The sequence below is a fragment of the Dermochelys coriacea genome, chromosome 3 (assembly GCF_009764565.3).
Source record: "Dermochelys coriacea isolate rDerCor1 chromosome 3, rDerCor1.pri.v4, whole genome shotgun sequence".
In the NCBI taxonomy this organism is placed as follows: domain Eukaryota; kingdom Metazoa; phylum Chordata; order Testudines; family Dermochelyidae; genus Dermochelys; species Dermochelys coriacea.
In genome coordinates, this window is record NC_050070.1 from 118,358,448 (window position 1) to 118,379,177 (window position 20,730).

Consider the following 20,730-nt stretch of genomic DNA (forward strand, 5'->3'; position numbering starts at 1 on the left):
AATTTTTCTTCCCTGGCGGTTCTTTCTCTTTTAGAGATGTATTATAATAAAGAAACACGACATTATCAGATTGTTTTTATTTAGTGAAGACTCCTGCTAGGGCTATTTCCATACATATATGTGCAATAAAAAAGAGGAAATAAAATCATGAGATAAAAACAGTGGTAAAATAATTACATTATATAAGCTTTGCAGCAATTGCACATTCTAGCTAAAATAAATTCCTTACTCTCTGACTGCTAGAGTCTTCGCAGTCAAAGCAAAAAATCTTGCCTCAACTGGCACATAAGATTTCCTCTCTGAATGGAGATAAACTGCCATTCTTTGAGAAGAAGAAAGCTTTTTTGTTCCATCTGGGGGAGGACTAATACCAGTAAATAATTCATAATAAGTCATAGACAAAATATGAGAGGTCCCTCCTTTAGGAGAAAGTGATGGGAGGCAGGGGGAGAAGAGCCATTAAAAAAAAGCAACTAGTGAATTAATGGGCAGCTTGAGCCCAAGGCCAAACGCATTAAAACAATTAATTAAAAAACTGAATGAGTCAGACACCCTCAGTGAGACATGCAAGTGGGTGTCACATCATTCCCTACAAGAGCAGTGGCAGGTGGCTAAAAATCAACTAGAACCAACAATTACCTCTGCTTTCCTGCCCTCCTTTCCAGAAGCTGGGTTGCTGCTGAAACTGCTGATTGGCCCTGAATGCGCGAGAAAGGGCAGTGAACATACAGGCTTCTCCAAAGTAATTTTTAGTCTTTTGAAGCTACTTCCTTCTCCTATCCTGCAGGTGTTCTGTGAACACAGGGTGAGGGTTAGCATTGCTCTTGTCTCCTGGAGATGCTTCTCCTCCTCTCATTGCACCCTCTAGTATGGGAGGAGAGTAGCTCGGAGGGCAGAGACTTGGAGGAAGAAAGAAAATTTAGGGGAAGAGACACCTTGGGGAAGGGGAATAGAGTCCAGGGGAAAGAATGAGATGAAGAAAGGATATTGTGGGGAGAGGAATCCACAGAATAAAAGACCAAAATAATGGGAGGGTGGAGCTGGGTGGACAAAGACTGGTCTAAACTAACCTAACCTTCGGAGCGGAGCAGCTCCGGAGCAGTGGAGCTGCAGGATTTTGCCTGGAGCTGGAACGGAGCTGGAGCACAGCTCCAAACCCTGAATATAGGAGCTATGCTCTGGTCCAGTACATTCTACATTCAGATCTACCGTATATCTTTTTAAATGCCTGTACAGAAATTCCTTTGGGAAGCTGCACATCATCTAGCAGTTATGTAGGGAGAGAAGGGGGTTGTCTCTAGCAGTAAAGACAGAAATTGGATTATTTGGTGGCACTACTTCATTCCATGCTGAGCACATCTCAGTTCTGGTATACCCTCCCAACACTCTGCTGCACGTAAGTCTTGACAACTCTTTCCACTCTGTGATGCTTCCTGGCTCATGACTGAATTACAGAGCAGGTAGTGGAAAACAAATAAGTTCCACATTTCCAAAGAAGCCATTTGGACTGTATTATACATATTGTGCAGTTATCTAAAAATCAGTGCAGTTTTCCTGGCCTCCATACAGCATTTATCACTTTTGTAAGTATTAAGTAAAAACCAACTATTGTCCCTGCATTTACACGTGCTTCCTAGATTATGGCTAGCAAATTTAAAAGCTAGACAAAAAACACAGGTCTTGACAGCTTGGCCTGGATCATAAGGATTGCATGGTCTGTTTTGTTAGAACAGCAGTTTGGCCCAACATCCTATTCAAAATGTGTCCTTCTCCTAACCGATGCGGTCCAGCAAATTGCCGCCTTTCATCCCAGAAGTGGCTGCATGTCTATTAAACTTTTGCAGAACAAACATTTAAATCTCCCTTTTGAAATTTGTCCTGACCACCCCCCATCCCAATCACCACACTTCTTTGGATTCCTCTAATTAAATAATCACAGTCCCTAAAACCCAGAGGTACATTCTTCTCTCTCTCTCTCTCTCTCTCTCTTTTACACACACACACACACACACACACCATTTTTGAACTCTTATAATTAGACGCATGGCTAGTTAACCCCCTTCCTCATCATCATCTAACTGGGTTGGGTCAGGATAAGTTGATGAAACCGCTCAGGTCTCTCAGCTACGTCCATTTTCAGGTTTTGTCAAAATGCTATTTCAACCAGCTCTTCCCACCAACACCCCAGCTGTGTTCTGTACATGCCCCTGGTGAGACAGGGAAGCAGTCCTGGCAGTAAGGGGTATGGCAGGAGCTGGTGAGTCAGGCAGGGAGCATGAGGGGTACAAGTTTTAGGGAGGCAGGGGCTGGGTTTAGCTGGAGTAGAGAAGCCTGTGTGCAGAGGCAATGTCTGTGTGAGAGGCCCAGAGCGAGGAAACCCAGTGTCTCTTTGCCACTATAGTGGTACCTGAAGGGCTCGCCCTGGTACTTCTGCCTCACTTCCTCAGAGCCCAAAAGCAACAGTGCTGTACAAAGCCCATCAAGCACCAATGTAGAGACACTGAGCTCCTTCTAAACTGCTGCTTCAGCGTGCCAATACACCCAGGCAGCCATGACATGGAGAGCCCATGTCACTCCTTTTCCTTGGCATAGAGAGTCTGTGTTTCCTCACATCCCACGCGTCACTTGACTTTACCCTCACCCACTTGAGTGTGCATTTTTAGAGTTTCAATAGGCTCTTAATGACACCAGTTCCTGCATGGGGGGGGCGGAGGGAGAGGGGCAGCAGAACGGACAGATGCTTGCAAAAATATTTCTGAACACTACATATTTGTGCTGGGCCCAGTAAGAATTGAAAGTATTTGGTACTCAATGACTCACTAAGGACCGTGCGGAACTGGGCCCTGAGCCCACGATAGGCACAAATACTGTGCTTATTGTATGGTTTAGGGACCTGTAGCACGTATCCTCATACAATCAGGTACAAAACTAGGTTGCTGGACAAGACTGGCTTGGAGAAGTGTCTGTTTCCTAATCCAGTTCTTTAACAGTATAACACAGAGCACTGCTGCTGCCACACCATTGTGCTGTAAGGTTTGCTGTACATATCAATATAAAAAACATATGCAAACTAATGCCCATCTAATACCTCTGAACAGAACGATTCCTTGCAGTTCCTTTCAGTAAGGAAAGGAACAGCAACTTCAGTAAGTTGTACCACTTGCATTAAAGTGCCATGAACTAACAATGGTAAAAGCCCCAAAAGAAAATACGTTGTTGCTAATTATTGCTTTATTAGGGGGGATATATTATCTAGGCATGTATACAAGATTAATCAGAGCAGCCATGAAAATAAATGCTAATTTAAATTAGTTCAGCTTGGTGTATTTCATGCATTTTAATGTTCTGAAGCCCACTCAAGGAGACCTCAACTACATAAACTAGTTTAATGCATGCATCCATCTGAACGTAATAAGTCTTCATTTGTTTTAACACGTCATGTGTGCACAGAGGGTGTTAGTTTGTGAAGCTAATTTAATGTCCCCGAGCAAAGCAGAGAGAGATTTGTAGGAATCGTGTCCGTTATTCGTATACAGGTCTTTCCTGCACATTTCCTAATGGCTGGTTTGTCTGCCTCCTTATTTCAGTGAGCACAACAGCAGCCTAACAGTTTCATAAGAGCCTTCTTCCTGCAAAGAAACTCCCAAAATGACATCACAGCCAATTTCTCATTTATTTTCCATCTCCTGTGCCCTCACCAGACCAAATCTGGGCCCCTGCTCTAACCCCTTTGTACCAATCTGGTGGCCCTAAGGCCAGAAAGTTGCTCTAATGGGACAGCTGAGGATTCCTCTAGCTTGGAGTTCCACCAGCCGCAGCCCCCTCCGATGTAACACGCACACCCAGGGAACATTAGGAACAAAGTTGGGTGGGGCAGGAGTAGTATTCAAAATGCATGAGTCAAGCCTGGAAAAGTCATATGATCATGATATTTAAGCTACTTTTTGGTTGCTTTCTGGCTTTAAGTTTTGAATCTTTCTAGGGTTTATATATTCAAGCATTTCTCTGCAACCCTGAGGATGAGAAACCTAATGTGTATTTTAATGAAAGCTGCAATTCTCACACCTCGGTCTCTTGCCTCCATTTGTGTTGAGATGATGTCTAGGGCAGCTTAGGATCTGGCCCATTTTTGGACAGAAACAACTAAACAAAGTGCAAGGCACTGGAGAAGCAAACCTGTTACAAATAAGAAACTTCAACACCCGCAACCCGTAGTTTCAATTTAAAAAAATGAATGCATTTCTATCCTGTAGAAATTTGGATCCATTTGCTAAGGGTTTCCAGGAGAATAGTAGTTTGGTTTCCATTTTTCTTTGAAAAAGGAGACAACATTGCTGATAGAACAAGTTACTTTTTACATAACCAGTGAGAGAGAGAGAGAGAGAGAGAGAGAGAGAGCGCTATGCAGGAGAAGGGAATGCAACTTAAAGCATGACAAATAGAGTTGAAGGCCTACTGTGAAGATAAAAGTTGTTTAAAGTAATAGTCATGCATTAAATTGCCAAGGAAAATTGACAAATGATGACTCATGTCACATCAATATTACAACAAGTTTTAAATTTTGCTTTTATTTTGTTCCAAAATACAAATGTATTCCCACTGTTGCTGCACTGAGACCACTTGGACCATGCCATCTGCTTTAGTCAAATAATTTACAGTTGTCTGGAATCTTATGCATGGTGAGATGGGATGTCTGTGCCCGTTAATATTCTTCTCCTGCAGTATGGCAGTGATCCAGCAGAGCACATGCTTAACTTTACAGGAAGTTCCATGGAAGTCATTGGAGCTACTCATGTGCTCAAAGCTAAACAAGTATTTTAAATACTCTGCTGGACTGAAGCCTAAATGAGAGCAGAATTTGCCTTGCAGCCCCTTTAGAAAGATACACAACCTTTTCTTACTGTTCTAAGTCTGGCCACAATGCTCTCAAAATTAAATAAAAGATGAGATTTTTTTTTAAAAAAGTCTTAGTAATAGATGCTGATATTGTAACTTGAACATAGTCTATTTGATTAGTAAGTATTAAACCAGCACTGGGACAAAATATTACAACCTCAAATTTTTTGAAGTATTGCAATTCTATGAAAACATAAGTCATGTTTTGCAAAGTCAAATCCTGCCCTTGCTTACAAACAGGCCTATTGCAATATAAACTCCTCAGCATTTTCAGAATTTCAGCTGTTGAAATTCCATATGCCAAATGTTGATATTCAAATTTTCATAGGTTTTGATGCAAAGATTTTTTTTTAATACAAAAGCCAATAAAAAGATAGTTTTCAGGCTTCAAAGTTGCCTTAAATAAAATTCCAATTTTTTAAATTCTTAATAATTTACACCCACTATCATATTTCTTTACAAATGTTACTACATATATTTTAACTTATGTAGATGTGCTACAATTACACACATACACACACACTTACTTCAAGGTACTGTAACCTCATCATAGATGCCAGTAGGGCTGGATAACAGAAGAGTCTATGCACAATACTCACACAAGCAGGTTGATACCTAAACAGAAAACATAATAGCTATGAAGAAGTCTTTGGAATCTATATTTTAGGGAATGAGTGTTATATTTGTATGATGTTAAAAGTCTTTTAAACCAGTTACTTCAGTAATTTATTTGCACACCGACATGATACTGGACATATGAACAATCCCCTTATTTGGACAAATAATCACTTTTAATGTAGTTCATCTTTTAGAAAAAAGCCATTTATATAATCCAGGGGGCAGCAGGGTAATCCACTGGCAGGCCACAGGACATTTTGTTTACGTTGACCATCCACAAGCACGGCCCCCCACAGCTCCCAGTGGCCATGGTTCGCCAGGGTATTACGCTGATGGGCCATGTGCCAAAGATTGCCGACCCCCGATATAATTTTTAAAATGTACAGGAGAGATAGATATTTAAGACCTGATCAGGCCCTTGAGAGCCAAATACTTTCAGTAAGCATGAAGGCTCTGCTTCCTTTATATTTAAGAACAGATCAGTTAGGAATTTGAAGATTACATAGTGCATCAAGCAAGATCCTCCATAGGTGGTTTATATAGTCTATGAAATGAAATAATTCATAGTCTATGAACTTTTAAGGCCTTACTGACAATGAATAATGCAAAGACAGCAATAATGAAAGTATCTGAGCCTGGTCTGCCCTAGAAAATGAGATCGGTATAACTACATTGCTCAGGGGTGTGAAAAATCTCATCAACCCATCTACCGCTTCTCAGGGAGATGAATTACCTACACTGATAGGAGAATCCATCCCATTGGCACAGGTAGTGTCTTCACTGAAGCACTACAGCAGAGCAGCTGCAGCATTTAAGTGTAGAAAAGCCCTTTTATGTGGTGTGGCATGTTGTTGTCCCAGTATGCCCCATCATGGCCAGATGTGGCATTGCAGCAGTGCTACCTCGATTCCCACCCCCCATCCTTTGAGGTACCATGGCCGTAGAAGTGCTTTGGCCCTCAACCAAACCCCTTTGTATAGCCCCACCTCTGTCAGGGGTGCAGCTTCCTTTGCCAAAGTCCGACAAAAAATAAACAGAAAACCAAACCTTCAGCTCAGTTGGGCTCAGCAAGCCAGCTCTTCCTCACAAGTAGCTTTAATCTGCTACAGTTTGTCCCTACCCCAAGCCTCAGGCTCCTGTTCCCTCAACAACCCTACTGTTCAGGGGCTGGCACACTCCTCCCCCACTCAGGGGTTTATGGAGACTACAGTTTCATAGATTCATAGATATTAAGGTCAGAAGGGACCATTATGATCACCTATTCTGACCTCCTGCCAATGCAGGCCACAGAATCTCACCCACCCACTCCTGCAATAAACCTCTCACGTATGTCTGAGCTATTGAAATCCTCAAATCATGGTTTAAAGACTTCAACGTGCAGAGAATCCTCCATCCATGCCGCATGCTGCAGAGGAAGGTGAAAGACCCCCATGGCCTCTTCCAATCTGCCCTGGAGGAAAATTCCTTCCCGACCCCAAATATGGTGATCAGCTGAACCCTGAGCATGTGGGCAAGACTTGTCTCCAACTCATCCCTGGAGTATCTTGTTTGCTCTCCTTCCTCCATTTCAGCCTTCTTGCAGGCTGCTTGCGAAAGAGAGAGCACACAAGCACATACATACACAAGTGAGTACACATGCACATGTCCCACCTCCATTCCTGTGAGTCTTCTTCCTTCAGCTAGGTTCACCCACCTCTTTATGGCAACAAGCTCTATTCTCCCCCATCCGAGATTTATTTCCAATTAGGCCTGGCCCACCCTCTGGCACAAACAGGCTGGTTAACTGGCTCTCAAGCCCATATTAACCCTTTCCCTCCAGCAAACCATCACCTACCAGCCAATTTTTTCCTCCCTCCTCCCTATCTGTTGTTTTGATAGCTCTGGCTTTTTCTGAATCTCTCCCACATGGAATCTCCCCCAATAGTTTCAGTATCTCTTAGGAACCCAGCAGCTTCTTCTAAGTACGTCTCCACAGGAAAGAAGTATTGGTACTCTGAGAACCTCGCACAGAACCTACGTCTCTCTCTGATCACCTTATGTTTGTTGAGTAACCTATGTACTCACCCTTCTGTCCGGGCAATGTGGGGAGTGGCAGTAGAATGAGCAGCCTGGGTACTTTTTTGTTTCAGAATGCATTCTGTGCTTAGGTTTATAATTTAGATACATAGTTATGTATCATAATTTCCCCAAAAAAGCAATATGAGTATGATATCAACAGCTTGCTGTTTTAGTTTTAAACTAGAGAAAACTATTAAAAAAACAAAAACATTAAATGTGGGTTGCTTATGGCTGTACATACACAGTGCTATAAAATGAGAAACTTAGGAGATTAGTAACTGCTTCTGATATTCTGCTAGGTCAGAAGTTTTAAACCAAGTTCTTGAAACCATGTTCAGGTTGTACAAATCTGCTTTCACTAGTTAATGGTGGCTGCCAATTCCTTACAACCTGCAGCTGTTCAATAAAACTTCTAAACAGAGCAAGGCAAGAGAAAGAAACATAGAATATCTTCTTTTACACCTTTTACGTCTTTCCCCAGAGGGCCTCCTAAAAAGATCTTTAGTAATTTGTTTCTTTTACAAATCAGTCCTTAAAATGTAAAGACATTTTCTGTTTGGTAAGGCACTTTATATGTTATTTTGTGGGACCACAAAGGAGTTTAATTTAAAAAAAGATCATCTGACCCACTGAGAACAGGACAATCAGTGTGCTTAGCAACCTAGGAAGCAATCAGAATTCCAGAGCAGAATGGCCTGAAACTTACTTTTGTGAGAGAAAGTTTCATTTTACCACTGCAAATCTTTTAAACTCAATGACCTCATGCAGTATCAAATGTCTTCGTGAATACTACACTGTAGGATGTTCACAAAGGTTAATGAAACAAAGGGGAAGTTAATGCACCACTCAGAGCAATATTAAGGGTCTATCTATACTACAAGCCTACAAGCACTACAGGAGCACAGTTGTAGTACTGCAGCGATGCCGCGGGAGAGTTATAGCATAGACACTTGCTACAGGAACGGAAGGGGTTTTACCATCCCTGTAAATCCACCCACTAGAGAGACTGGAGCTAGGTGGAAGAAGAATCCTTCTGTCCATCGACCTAGCTGTGTCTACGGGATTAGATCAGCCTACTTATGTCATACAGGGCACAACATTTGTTGCAGCCCTAAGCAGCGTAGCTAGGTCAACCTACATTTGAGGTGCAGACTCGGCCTAACTCAAATTAAGATTTAAATTAACAACAAAAAAACCCTACCTGTTCAGCTGTGATTGAAAGGTACTAGGTAGATTTAAAACTAACTGATTGATTTTTAAAGCTGGTTACTAAGTGTACACTTCTAAAGAGTTAGTCCTTATATTAAAAGCAGCTCTCTTCTCATTCAATTTTTCCTAATTACGTAAGTAACTCACACTAACATACCAGGTCAGGATATGAGATCATCTTACATTTTCCACTGTTGTAACGTAATTATAGTAAATTTGTTATGTAATATTGTAAGTTTTAAATACAACTTTCCTAAAATTAGTAGCAAACCAAAAACTTTTAAAATAAAATTGGATTTTAGACATATTGGACATTTCTCTTTGTTTACTTTGTCACCAAGAATCTGAACCATTGCAATGCCACAATATATATGATTTAGGTCTCCATTTTTATATACTGCAATTCCAATACTTAGTAGATACAGCAGTTCTTTTCATCTAGTGTGGTGCCCAGTGGATACTAAAAATATTTGTTGAATCAGTTTTTGTCTCAATTCTGCTTCAGCCATAATGGTTCTTCTGCAAATTTTCTCCTAGATTGCACTGTCACTTATTAGAACAATACTTCATTTTGTTTTACAAACATTCATGGAGGTGTGTAAAAATATTTCATTTGAAGCCTGTGCATTAGACAGTTGCTTGATTAAATAAAATTAATTATAGAATGTGTCTCTGAATAATCTCAAAGCCAATACTGTTGTTTCACAGATGCTTCCTACAGGTAAGTCACTGGTATTGATTTTATTGATTAATACTGATAGCTGTGTTCATTCACCCACTTTCTGATTTTTCTAGGTACACCAAAATGAAGACTGCCACCAATATCTATATTTTCAACCTTGCCCTGGCAGATGCCCTAGCAACAAGTACTCTGCCATTCCAGAGTGTGAATTACTTGATGGGAACATGGCCATTTGGTACAATCCTTTGTAAGATCGTTATGTCCATAGACTACTACAATATGTTCACAAGTATCTTTACACTTTGCACCATGAGTGTGGATCGCTACATAGCTGTTTGCCACCCAGTCAAGGCTCTTGATTTTCGCACTCCCAGAAATGCCAAAATTGTCAATGTCTGCAACTGGATTCTTTCTTCAACCATAGGTCTGCCAGTTATGTTCATGGCAACCACAAAATACAGGCACGGTGAGTCTGACTTTCATAACTGGGTTTAAGTTAAACTGAATGTTTAAATGCTCACTTAAAACCATAATGTCCCCAGACTTATGGTTTTAAGTCGTATCCTCCACATCTACTCTACCCCTCCAAAAAACAAAAATCTATATTTTCAAAATATACACCAAGTACTGTAGGTGAACACGTATGTAGACGAAGCCTGTCACGTCATGAGATGTACACAAACTATAGCTGACAAGTAAGGAACATACTTTCAAGGGCTTTTGTTTCTTAAAATATACTTCCAGTTTTCATGTAAGAAAAATTATTATTGACCTATTAAGAGCCTCATCCAAAGCCCAAGAAAATCAGTGGAAAGACAGTCATTGACCTAGGATCTGATCCTGAGCCAACTGAAGCTAGTAACAAAGTTCCCCTTGATTTCAAAGATGCAGGAAAGAGCCTTAATGCACCAGATCAAGCCTTAACTTTCAAAAAGTGTGCAGGGCACCACTAGTACAAACCAAAGCATTAACAGTCTAATCCTGCAAACAGATTTGCCCGCACTGATTTTATTGGAACTCCTCATAGGGTTCAGGAGTCCCAGATAGCCAATCAAGTTCTAAGTAAAAATATGACCGGACGGGGTGGGGAAGGACAGCGGAAGGATGATAGAAAGAATAGGATTACAGAGACAAGAGCATGAGTTAGCTTAGTGATACTGCACACAATCTGAAGATATGGTTTAAGAACATAAGAATGGCCCTACTGTGTCAGACCAAAGACCAGTATCCTATTCTCCAACAGTGGCCAGTGCCAGGTGCCCCAGAGGGAATGAACAGAACAGGTAATCATCAAGTGATCCATCCCCTGTCGCTCATTCCCAGCTTCTGGCAAACAGAGGCTAGGGATACCATTCCTGCTCATCCTGGCTAATAGCCATTGATGGACCTATCCTCCATTAACTTATCTAGTTCTTTTTTGAATTCTGTTATGGTCTTGTCCTTCATAATATCCTCTGGCAAGGAGTTCCTCAGGCTGACTGTGAAGAAATACTTCCTTTTATTTGTTTTAAACTTGCTGCCTATTAATTTCATTTGGTGACCCCTAGTTCTTGTCTATGAGAAGTAGTAAACAACACTTCCTTATCTACTTTCTCTACACCAATCATGATTTTATAGACCTCAATCATATCTCCCCTTAACCATCTCTTTTCCCAAGCTGAAAAGTCGCAGTCTTATTAATCTCTCCTCATACGGAAACTGTAAGGTGTTATGTTAACTTGCATTACAGTAATAGCTGTGTGCACAACTTGTTTGTGTATATTATATATGGAAGGCGTTGTATGTCACTTCCTATCTTTAAATATTTGAGAACTTTGGCTTATATCACTAAAGAGCTTTGTTCTCGCTGTATGTATGTGTGTATGCACACACACACACACACACACTAGATGCGCAGAAATGCTGTAAATAAAGTTCTCCCAGGACTTATAAAGCACCTACAATGCAACTCAGACTTTGCCTATTCTGCCTTTATAAAAATATTCCTTTTTTATTATAGAACTTATTTTTTGTAATCAAGCACACCCACCTAGTGATTTACATTCACCATAATATAAAACATTAATTTCCCTCATATGCCAGAATATAATAGCATATTAGCACTTCAGAATTTCTTTTTAACGAGCACATTAACAGGAAATATTACCCAGAATAACACTGGAGCCATGCAGAAAACTCATCTACATAATAATTCTAGCAAACGCAGAAGTAGATCCAGGACTAAAAAAAGAAAAGCCAACAAGATACAAGAGCTAAGATATTGATGCTGTGGAGCAGAAGTATCTTCCACCGCTTGACATTTGGGAGTTGTGGCTACCAACCAAGGAGCAAACAAAAGAAAGGAACTTCACATTTGAACATAAGTAGCCACTATTATTGTCACAATTTAGAGTTAAACAGTTGAGTTGTCATGGTTAAGATAATTTAAACACACATGTAGAAACACAGATTAAGAACTCCACGTGCAGCAATAATACAAATGACAGAGAAATCTGAAAAATCCACAGGTTTGAGGGCAGAGTGGAAAATCTTGCATTGCAACTGCTGTCTTTATATGGATAACGGAAGAACTGCCTAGCCAATACATTTCATGTGTGTTAAATACATTAAATTGCAAAGAAAACACTCTCAAAAATATTTATGGGAATGTCTTGAGTACTACCATTTTGGATTTCATATAAACACAAAATCACCTTCACTCCCAACATTCAGTGGAAATATTTATCACATTTGATCTGATTGATGCATCTTACCTGATCGTTTCAGCCAGCAAGTTATGTTTTTGAATGTGTATATTATTATTCATGTTTAATAAGACTGGTATAGCCACCTCCTCTCCAGCCTGCTGGGCTCTTGCCTCTCTACTCTAACAATCAGCAGCTAAATTAATCTTCCTTTCCCTTCCTCAGCCATCCATGCACTTCTTTAAGGCCTCAAACCTTCAAGGTGCTGACAACTCTTAGCCTGATTCAACACAGCTCTTATGCACAAATTTAAACGCTGTAGTAACTAGGGATGGACTTAAGCACATGCTTTTTGTGAGCATGCAGGTGACTGTGACAGACTGCTGGGAGCTAGCAGCTGAGCCAGGACTCTGGTCACTTTGCATATGTTTACATAAGGATAAAAAAAACAGCGATTGGCCTGGGCCAACTGGCTTGGCCTCGGGCTCTCGGCTGAAAAATTGCTGTGTAGATGCTCAGGCTGCACGGTCCCAGAGCTCAGGCTCCAACCCGAGCCCAGTGTCTCCACAGCAATTTTTCAGCTGGGAGCCTGAGCCCTGGGAGCCTGAGTCAGTTGACCTGGGCCAGTCACAGGTTTTTTATCCCTGCATAGACGTACCCTTAGGGTTTCTCTAGGTAAAGTAGTTAGTGTCTGACTGGGGGGGCAGAAGACTGTGGGCTGATAAACTATGAAGCTAACTATCCCATCCACTAATAAGATAACCAAAAGAAGGAAGTGCAAAGGGAGGAGAGAGGGCTAGCAGGGCCCTGGGGAAGCCAGGTTGCTGGCTGATGAGATTGCTTTGTCGTCTTCTCCTCCCTGGAGAAAGAGTTGAGGATTGAAGGACACTCTAGGTAGAAGTGCTGCACAGGAATTTTGATGATGGCTTGGTGGAGGAAACAAATGAAAACAGAGGTATTGACAATAAAGAAGCGGTCCAAGACTGTTTGCAAGGAACCCAGGGAGGGAGAGACGCCTGCCCTGTTACTATGGTCCAATTGATTTCAGTGTGTGTAAGCATGTGTCTATGTGTTTTGCTGGATCAGGATAGCATGCAGGTCAGCACCTTGCAGGACTGAGCCCCAAATCTCTCCAATGCCATCTTGTCTCATTTTGCAAAAAATTCAAACTTCTCCTGACTTTTGAGATCCCCTGCTTGCAACTCATCTCCTATCACTCCCTCTGCTTCACCCACTCATCTTGTTGCTCCCCTCCTCCCATTCTTGCTTTTGTATCTTTTTCATGCTGCTTTCTACAGCTGGAAAACCATCCTCCTTCCTCATTGTCCTTTTAACCCCCAAATCCTCAAAACAAAACTGCCCTGTTTCAACAGATTTCATGCTGAAACTGAAAATTGGCCCAAGTTTGCAAACCATAAGTGAACCTTTTGACAAACAAAAGCAAAGCAAGAATCCTTTTGTTTTGGCTTTCTAACAAAAACATCATAACTCTCTAGCAATAACATTACATTTTTCAGAAGATGTACAGATCTGTGTACAGATCTGCATGGCTGTAAACAAACATGCATCAGCCATTCAAAGCTGTTTTGTTTCAGTTACTCATTTTATAAAATTGCATTGTACAATGTTGTGGGGCACGGGGAGGGGAGGAAAAGACTAAAGCAAAGCAAATTAAACACTGAACTGTTCACTCTTCTCTGTAATTTTGTTTTACTTTAGGTTCCATTGACTGCACACTTACGTTCTCTCACCCAGCTTGGTACTGGGAGAACCTACTGAAAATCTGTGTATTCATCTTTGCCTTCATCATGCCAGTCCTGATCATTACCGTGTGCTATGGCTTGATGATTTTACGCCTGAAGAGTGTCCGCATGCTGTCTGGCTCCAAAGAGAAGGATAGAAACCTGAGGAGAATCACGAGAATGGTCCTTGTAGTGGTGGCGGTGTTCATTGTTTGCTGGACTCCCATCCACATTTATGTCATCATTAAAGCCTTGATCAATATTCCAGAAACTACGTTCCAAACTGTCTCCTGGCACTTCTGTATCGCTTTAGGATACACAAATAGCTGCCTTAATCCAGTCCTTTATGCATTTCTAGATGAAAACTTCAAAAGATGTTTCAGAGAATTCTGCATTCCCACTTCCTCCACTATCGAGCAACAAAATTCCACCCGCATCCGACAAAATACTCGTGATCATGCCTCCACTGCCAATACTGTGGATAGGACTAACCATCAGGTATGACTAGCAGTGGAGATGTCATCTCTGGATTCAGGCCTCCCTCCTGGAGATGACATGTATTCGGAAGTTACAGTCTTTACTGATTTATAGCTATCAGGAGGTAGCTTGGTTTATCTTTACAGCTGGTGTACACGTACACACAACCCAATCCAGTGAGATGCTAAGTGCTCGCAATACCCAATGAAGTTTGGAAGTAGGGGGCTCTCAAAAGGACTTTGCATGATCAGGCCTAGTGTGTGTATGTGTGTGTGGCTGTGCGTGCGTGCGCGCGCACACACACACACACACACACACACACACACACACAGAAAGAAGCCGAATGGTCTTACTTACAGAATGTTTGCAACTGCTGAACAGTCTGTGAATGACTGATGAAGGATCATAGACTTTTCTATTCACACCACTAGTGCATGGTGGTAAGCCAAATAGATATCCCTATCCTCCTCCCATTTTAAAGGTGACTTTCAAAGGTAAAAAATATATTTGTGCAATCTTTTTGCTTCTTTATGGCCTATGAAGAAGTTCTGAAAGGTCGTTTTTCCTGGAAGTCTACACAAGCCTGGGCCCAGTCGTCACACAGTTTTTGTTCAACTATGTACAACTATGTTGGTTAGAAGTGTGATATTTTTAACCAATATAGTTATACTAGTGCAACCCCCAATGTGGGCACAGTTCTGCCAGTATAAAGAAGCTTTGTAACCCCTTCCCATAGAAGAATAAGTTATTACAATGCAAGCCAAGTTTATGACAAAATAAGTGCGTCCACGCTTCTTGTGGGGGGAGGTCTGTGCCACTTCAGCTATACTGGTATAATTAAAGCAGTACAACTTGTGTGTGAAGACTGGCCTTAAAGAACTAGTAGGTTTATGGCATCACAGATACCAAGGAAATCAAACTGGATTTATTGAGAGGGGAAGAGATTTTTATTCAAGCTGTTTAAAACGCTGGGGTTTGTTTTGTCTTTTTTTTTATTGATACCTATTTAATTCAATTGTCAAACTGCTGGATAAGAAGCTCTTCTGTTCGTGATTCAACACCCATGCCCCTATAATTAGGTCTGAGAGCTTCTATTCCACATCTGAGTCTTCCCAGGGAAACATCAAGCTAAACAGGGAAAGAAAAACATAACTTTCCTGTGATCAAAAAAATGAAGCAGAAAAATAAACCTTTATCAAGATCTTCTGAGTGTTCTTTACAATTCACATAAAAAAAGAAAAAGGGCACAAAACCTGCTGGTGCTGGGGAGATTCATACCCCAACTTGCTGCAAACCTTAAGTGTTTTTGTAGACTGGCCCTTAATCAGCAAACACACTCTGTTTCTAGTATAAGCGGCATCTACAGTACACTAGGAGGATTTGACAGAACTACCACTATAGCTATACCAACAAACCTTTCTAGTGTAGACAAAGCCTTAGAGGGGATTTGGTATGAGTACTAATTCCTTAGACTGCTCAGCACAATTCATATAATTTTCAGTGGAACAGACAAAGGACCCTAACAAAGTGCTGACTGAATGCTCTTAACTTCCACTAAAGTTAATGAGAACTGAAGGCACTGAGAACCCAAGCAAGATTAAGCCCAAAGTGCTTGAGACTTGAGCTGCTTGGGAATTTGACAAAGAATTGTGTGTCAGAAAGTGACAATTCATTGAATTGTTCTGAAAAGATGGTAGTATTTCACTTGCGTTCATTGAAGTAGGTGCTCAGATACTGTGGTGATGACAATCAATTAGCTAGAAATGAATCTATCAAAATGAATTGGACTTTTCAGAATTCAGCAGTCATCATCAACACAATTTGTTAACAGCTTATTTTTGTTAAAATAATCAGCAGCTGCCAAAAAAGAATAATAAAAAGGTCTTTTTCAGTAACAATAGGATCGTTAGCATCCTCCGTGCAGGAAAAATATTCAAGCAGATTTTAACCTAGGAAACAGAAACCTGCAGATAGTGTTCACCTGACTGGGGTAAGAAGTGGTTTTAAAATCTTTGGACCAGATTCCTAGCTGATATTAACCAGAATAGTCCCATCAAATTCAACAAAAAGCTGTTATGCCATTTACACCAGTTGAGTGTCTGACCTTTCCTTTATACTCTATACCAATGCTGGGTCACTCATAGAAGAGTCCAAAGTACTTTAACATTAAGCAGTTTTATTTGGGGAAAGGGACTTCCTCAGGATCCCTCCATTCCTTCTTTGCTTTTTATTCCTTCCTCACTTATACATCACTGTAAGTGCATTTATACTTTTATATACAGCCCTACAGTAAAAAAAAAAATCAAAGTGTGCCAAGCTTCCCTTAACCAAGGAGGTTTAGACAAGTACTCATTTCAGAACCCATCAGCTCCATCTCTTGAGTCAGCCAGGGAGAATCACCGAAAAGTGACACAAGTTGCTTCATCTCCCAGGAATGGAGCATGCCGCCCTTACATCATGCCCAGTGTTAGCAAAGTAGAGTAGCCCCTATCTTTTTTTTCCCATGTTAAATTATTTTGCACCATCTCAGAAGTATGCTGTGGATCAAATTCTGCTTTGTATATCTTAAGGGAGAACTGCACCTTATATTATTAAAAATGGGCATAGCCACACTATAAATAATAGCATACTTCAATTACTATAAAGCATGGGGGGGGGTTCTAATGAAATACTTCTAAATAACCTTGTTGGCAGAAAAGTGTCATTTTTGTGAATGTTTATTGCTAAATTCAGCAGCTCTTTAGAACTGGGCCCTATTCTGAAGCTCTATGACTGTTGTACATGGAGTGGCTCTAGAAATGAGCCCATTGCTTTTTCTCTAATGTATGTGATTCTCAAATCTGTTTGGCTTACTACTCATAAAGAAAATCAAGAATAAATGACACTCAGTGGACTGGAACTAACTGATTATCTTATAAAAATGCATGCAATTGCTGAAGCTGGTTTTTACAAGTGTGAAATGAACTTAATGATCAGGAAACACACGTTCATAAGTATATGAAAAATGGAAAGCTTTATGTGATCTATAAAAGTTAGAGATGGGCCTAAGCCACAACATTCATTTTTGGATGCAGATTTCCCCAAAGCATAGGGATATTCAGATCTGAGGATTATAATCCATTTCTAACTAAGTAGCTGCTAGTGGAATTTCACAGGGTTGCAGAGTTGCAGACAGAGCTGAAATAAAGCTTGTGAAATTTTGACACTGCTAAACCTGAATTTGATCTCTGGTTTGACCTCAGGTCATATCTTATTTTAAACCAGGAGTTAAAGAAAACACCTCCTTGCTGAAAAAAAAGTAAAGGCTCCTCTCCTGTGTTTCGCTGGGTGAGCAGGGCTGCCCTGAAGCACCTCGTTCTCTGTGACTGGTGCAGGGAGAGCTTCTCCTTTCCTGTTTCAATCAAGCCAGTGGTCTAAGTCTAATCAGGAGCTCTACTTTTTGAGCAACAAACACTTCATTTGGAAGGTGTTTCACCTTGATTTCAACTTGCTACAACACTGAAAAATACAGCCCATTTTCAGAGCATAGAAATGATCAGTGGCTTTCGAGAGAAAAACTGGCCGGTTTTGCTGTTGAAATTGTTGGTAGTGCCCTTCTGCACAGGTGCAGCACTGATCACAAAGAAAACTGTAACTATCTACCATGTGATATGCTATTGGGGGGTTCGTGAGCAGGGATTTAATTCCCGTCTTTTCAATCTCAAACTGAACTTTTGGACTATTACAGATGAATTATAGAAAAGTTAAAACTCTTAATTTAATTTAATTTAATTTAGAGTGACAATTGATTGTATTTAGCACAATAGGAAGCAAAAGCTTAGAAGAATATGCTCATGTATCACAGAGAACACTAACTTTTCAGCAATGACTGCAAAAAGTGCATTGAAGGGACCAAAGTTGTTCTCTACTAATGAAATTCACATAGGATTCTCTGTATAGAAAGAAAACTGCCACCATTATGTGCTTGGCACGTAATGTATTCTAGTTTAAACATGGTAACATAGTGTATGACATGGAGAAGATATTTCTCTATTTTAATTCCTCTGTTGTAAATATATTGGGCCAGATCCTCAGCTGGTGTAAATCAACATAACTCAGTGGAATTCAATGGCACTATGTCAATTCACACCAGCTGAGGGTCTAGCCCATTCAAATATGTGAGTAACCAATTAAAGGAACACAATTGTTGCCGCCTTACGTTACTGAGAACCAGCAAGAGGTTTTAAGTGGAAGAACTACTCTTATTTTGAAATTAGAGTCAGATCACTAGCTCAAACCACAATTTTTGTGGTAGTTTCTTCTGCCTTCATGATGTAAACTGAAAGGAAATTCTTGCCTTCAGCTTTGCACAGTGAAATAGTAGCAGCAAATGCTGGGTAAATTCACACACAAAAAAATTTGCAAGAAACACATGGGAGGGGAAATCAATGACCTACTCATGGTATTTACAATTTCTTTCCTTTCAGCTGGAACTTCTGGAAGCTGAAGCCACACCACTGGCATGAGAGGGTGTCCTGCCGCATAGCCCTCAAAGCAATCACAACACCAGTGCCAAGGTGTGTTTGTGGGGAATGTGTAGGAGACACTTTTTCCCTCCTGGAGGAAAGTGCTTGCTTTTAAGATCCATCAAAGTGATTTGCCACTACAGCAACTCTGCACTGCTCATTACAGAAGCATGAAACCTAATAGCAGGCAGAGTCAGATGAAATGGGGGCTTAGCATGCTCCAGTGTACAAAAATATACATATTCATCCAGAATATATACATTTATCTAAAAGAGGAATACTGGACATTACTGGGGTCAGATGGCCTGAGTTTTGCTCTGAATGGTTGCAGTAGCATTAGGTTGGAAGCAAAAACTCAAGGGATGGACAAATATAGGCTGCTTAATGGAGGTGATTTTCTAATAAATGGAAGTAGAATTGCATACAACACAGCAAGGGATATTTTGGAGCAGTTTCAGCTAGAAATGTGCTTTATAATGGTGGTTTCTTGCATCGGTTACAACACATGTTTTTTATATGAACAATCATCACTTAATCAGCTACAATAACAAAGGAGATCAAAGCTACCTGTGTGACACAGAGAACTTTCTCAAAAACTATCACCCTTTCAGCATTTTAATGGGAAATTACTCACTTTTTCAATGCTCACTTCAAAAACCCGAATCTTAACCTCCTCTTCCACTTTTAACATACAAAAATATTTTTCCAATAAAAATAATGCATTGTCATTTGTTCAGGAAGAAGCAAGTGGGAATAACAGTTGGAAAGGTTTGATGTTCCTCTGAGTTTTGTTGTGGTAAAATGGATCAATAAAGGGACTGCAGCTTTTTCTGTAAATTCCATTGTGAATATATGTATATTGTTAATCTTTTCAGAGCTAGCACAGTGTGTTTAAAAATTCTCTTTGAGCTAGTTTCTCCAATTTCACCTGTCCAATCAGTAACATCTCAGACACATCCAAGAACTCATTTTTTGTATAGCACTGTGGGATCCTTCAGGATGAAAGGAGCTATATAAAATGTAAATCACTATTGTTAAATCTGTGAAGAGCTTAAGCAAATACAGAACTTTAGGTCTTTTTTAAAAAGAAAAACAGTAAAGTTACATTATGAAAGTAAATTAATTTTTTAAAACCAAGCCCATAACATTTATGTTTTTCTAATCAATGTAATAAAATTGTAGTCTGTATTTCCATTTTCTGTTGGCTGCTAAAGCACTTCAAAATGTACAAAAGAAACACTGTACAGAAGCAATTGCCATGTAACCTGCTCTCTGGTATAAAAGACAACTTTCCGTGTAGATAAATTTGTGGTAATATGGTATTTTGTAGCCACTGTTTGGTATTTGCTGTATATAATTAAATGGTCAAGTTATTCATGAAGCAAAAAGTACTTACATGAATTTACGTGTATCGTAAAATAAAACCTACTCTCCCTCTTGTAATTAAAAAGCATATATAATTCTAATATTTTAGTGTGAACATGTTTGTTTCTGTCATGTATAGTGTAATACAGATGGAGAGCCAAACCCCGATCTGGTATAAATCAGGGTAGCACAACTAAAGTCAATGAAGCTACAATCAGTTTCTTCCAGCTGAGTATCTGACCATGTGCATCAGTAAAATACATATAATGGAACCCATTTGTTTCTCTTTCTGTTGAAAGCTGCCTCATGTTGCCACAGAATTTAATCCAGGGAAGCCACCTCTTACAGTAACACAAAACTATGAACCTCTTGCATAGGTCATCATTACAACACAGATTTCAAGGAGTAAATCCTTGATCTGGTTGCAATGATGGGTGAGCCTCTAGAGGGGAATGTGACGCACACTTTGCTAGTATATTTTATTATTCCTTGGC

At 40.2% G+C, this 20,730-nt stretch overlaps 1 protein-coding gene across 1 annotated transcript in view; it reads left to right on the forward strand.

The window, feature by feature from the left end:
- The window catches only part of OPRM1 (opioid receptor mu 1), a 35,402-nt gene extending 15,067 nt beyond the window's left edge, over positions 1-20,335 (forward strand). Inside the window, exons 2-4 of the mRNA XM_038397296.2 lie at positions 9,577-9,929; positions 13,867-14,387; positions 18,833-20,335. Of these exons, the coding sequence (XP_038253224.1) occupies positions 9,577-9,929; positions 13,867-14,387; positions 18,833-18,871 (913 nt within the window). The 3' untranslated portion in view covers positions 18,872-20,335. The remainder of the gene's footprint in view (positions 1-9,576; positions 9,930-13,866; positions 14,388-18,832) is intronic.
- Positions 20,336-20,730: the final 395 nt, after the last annotated feature.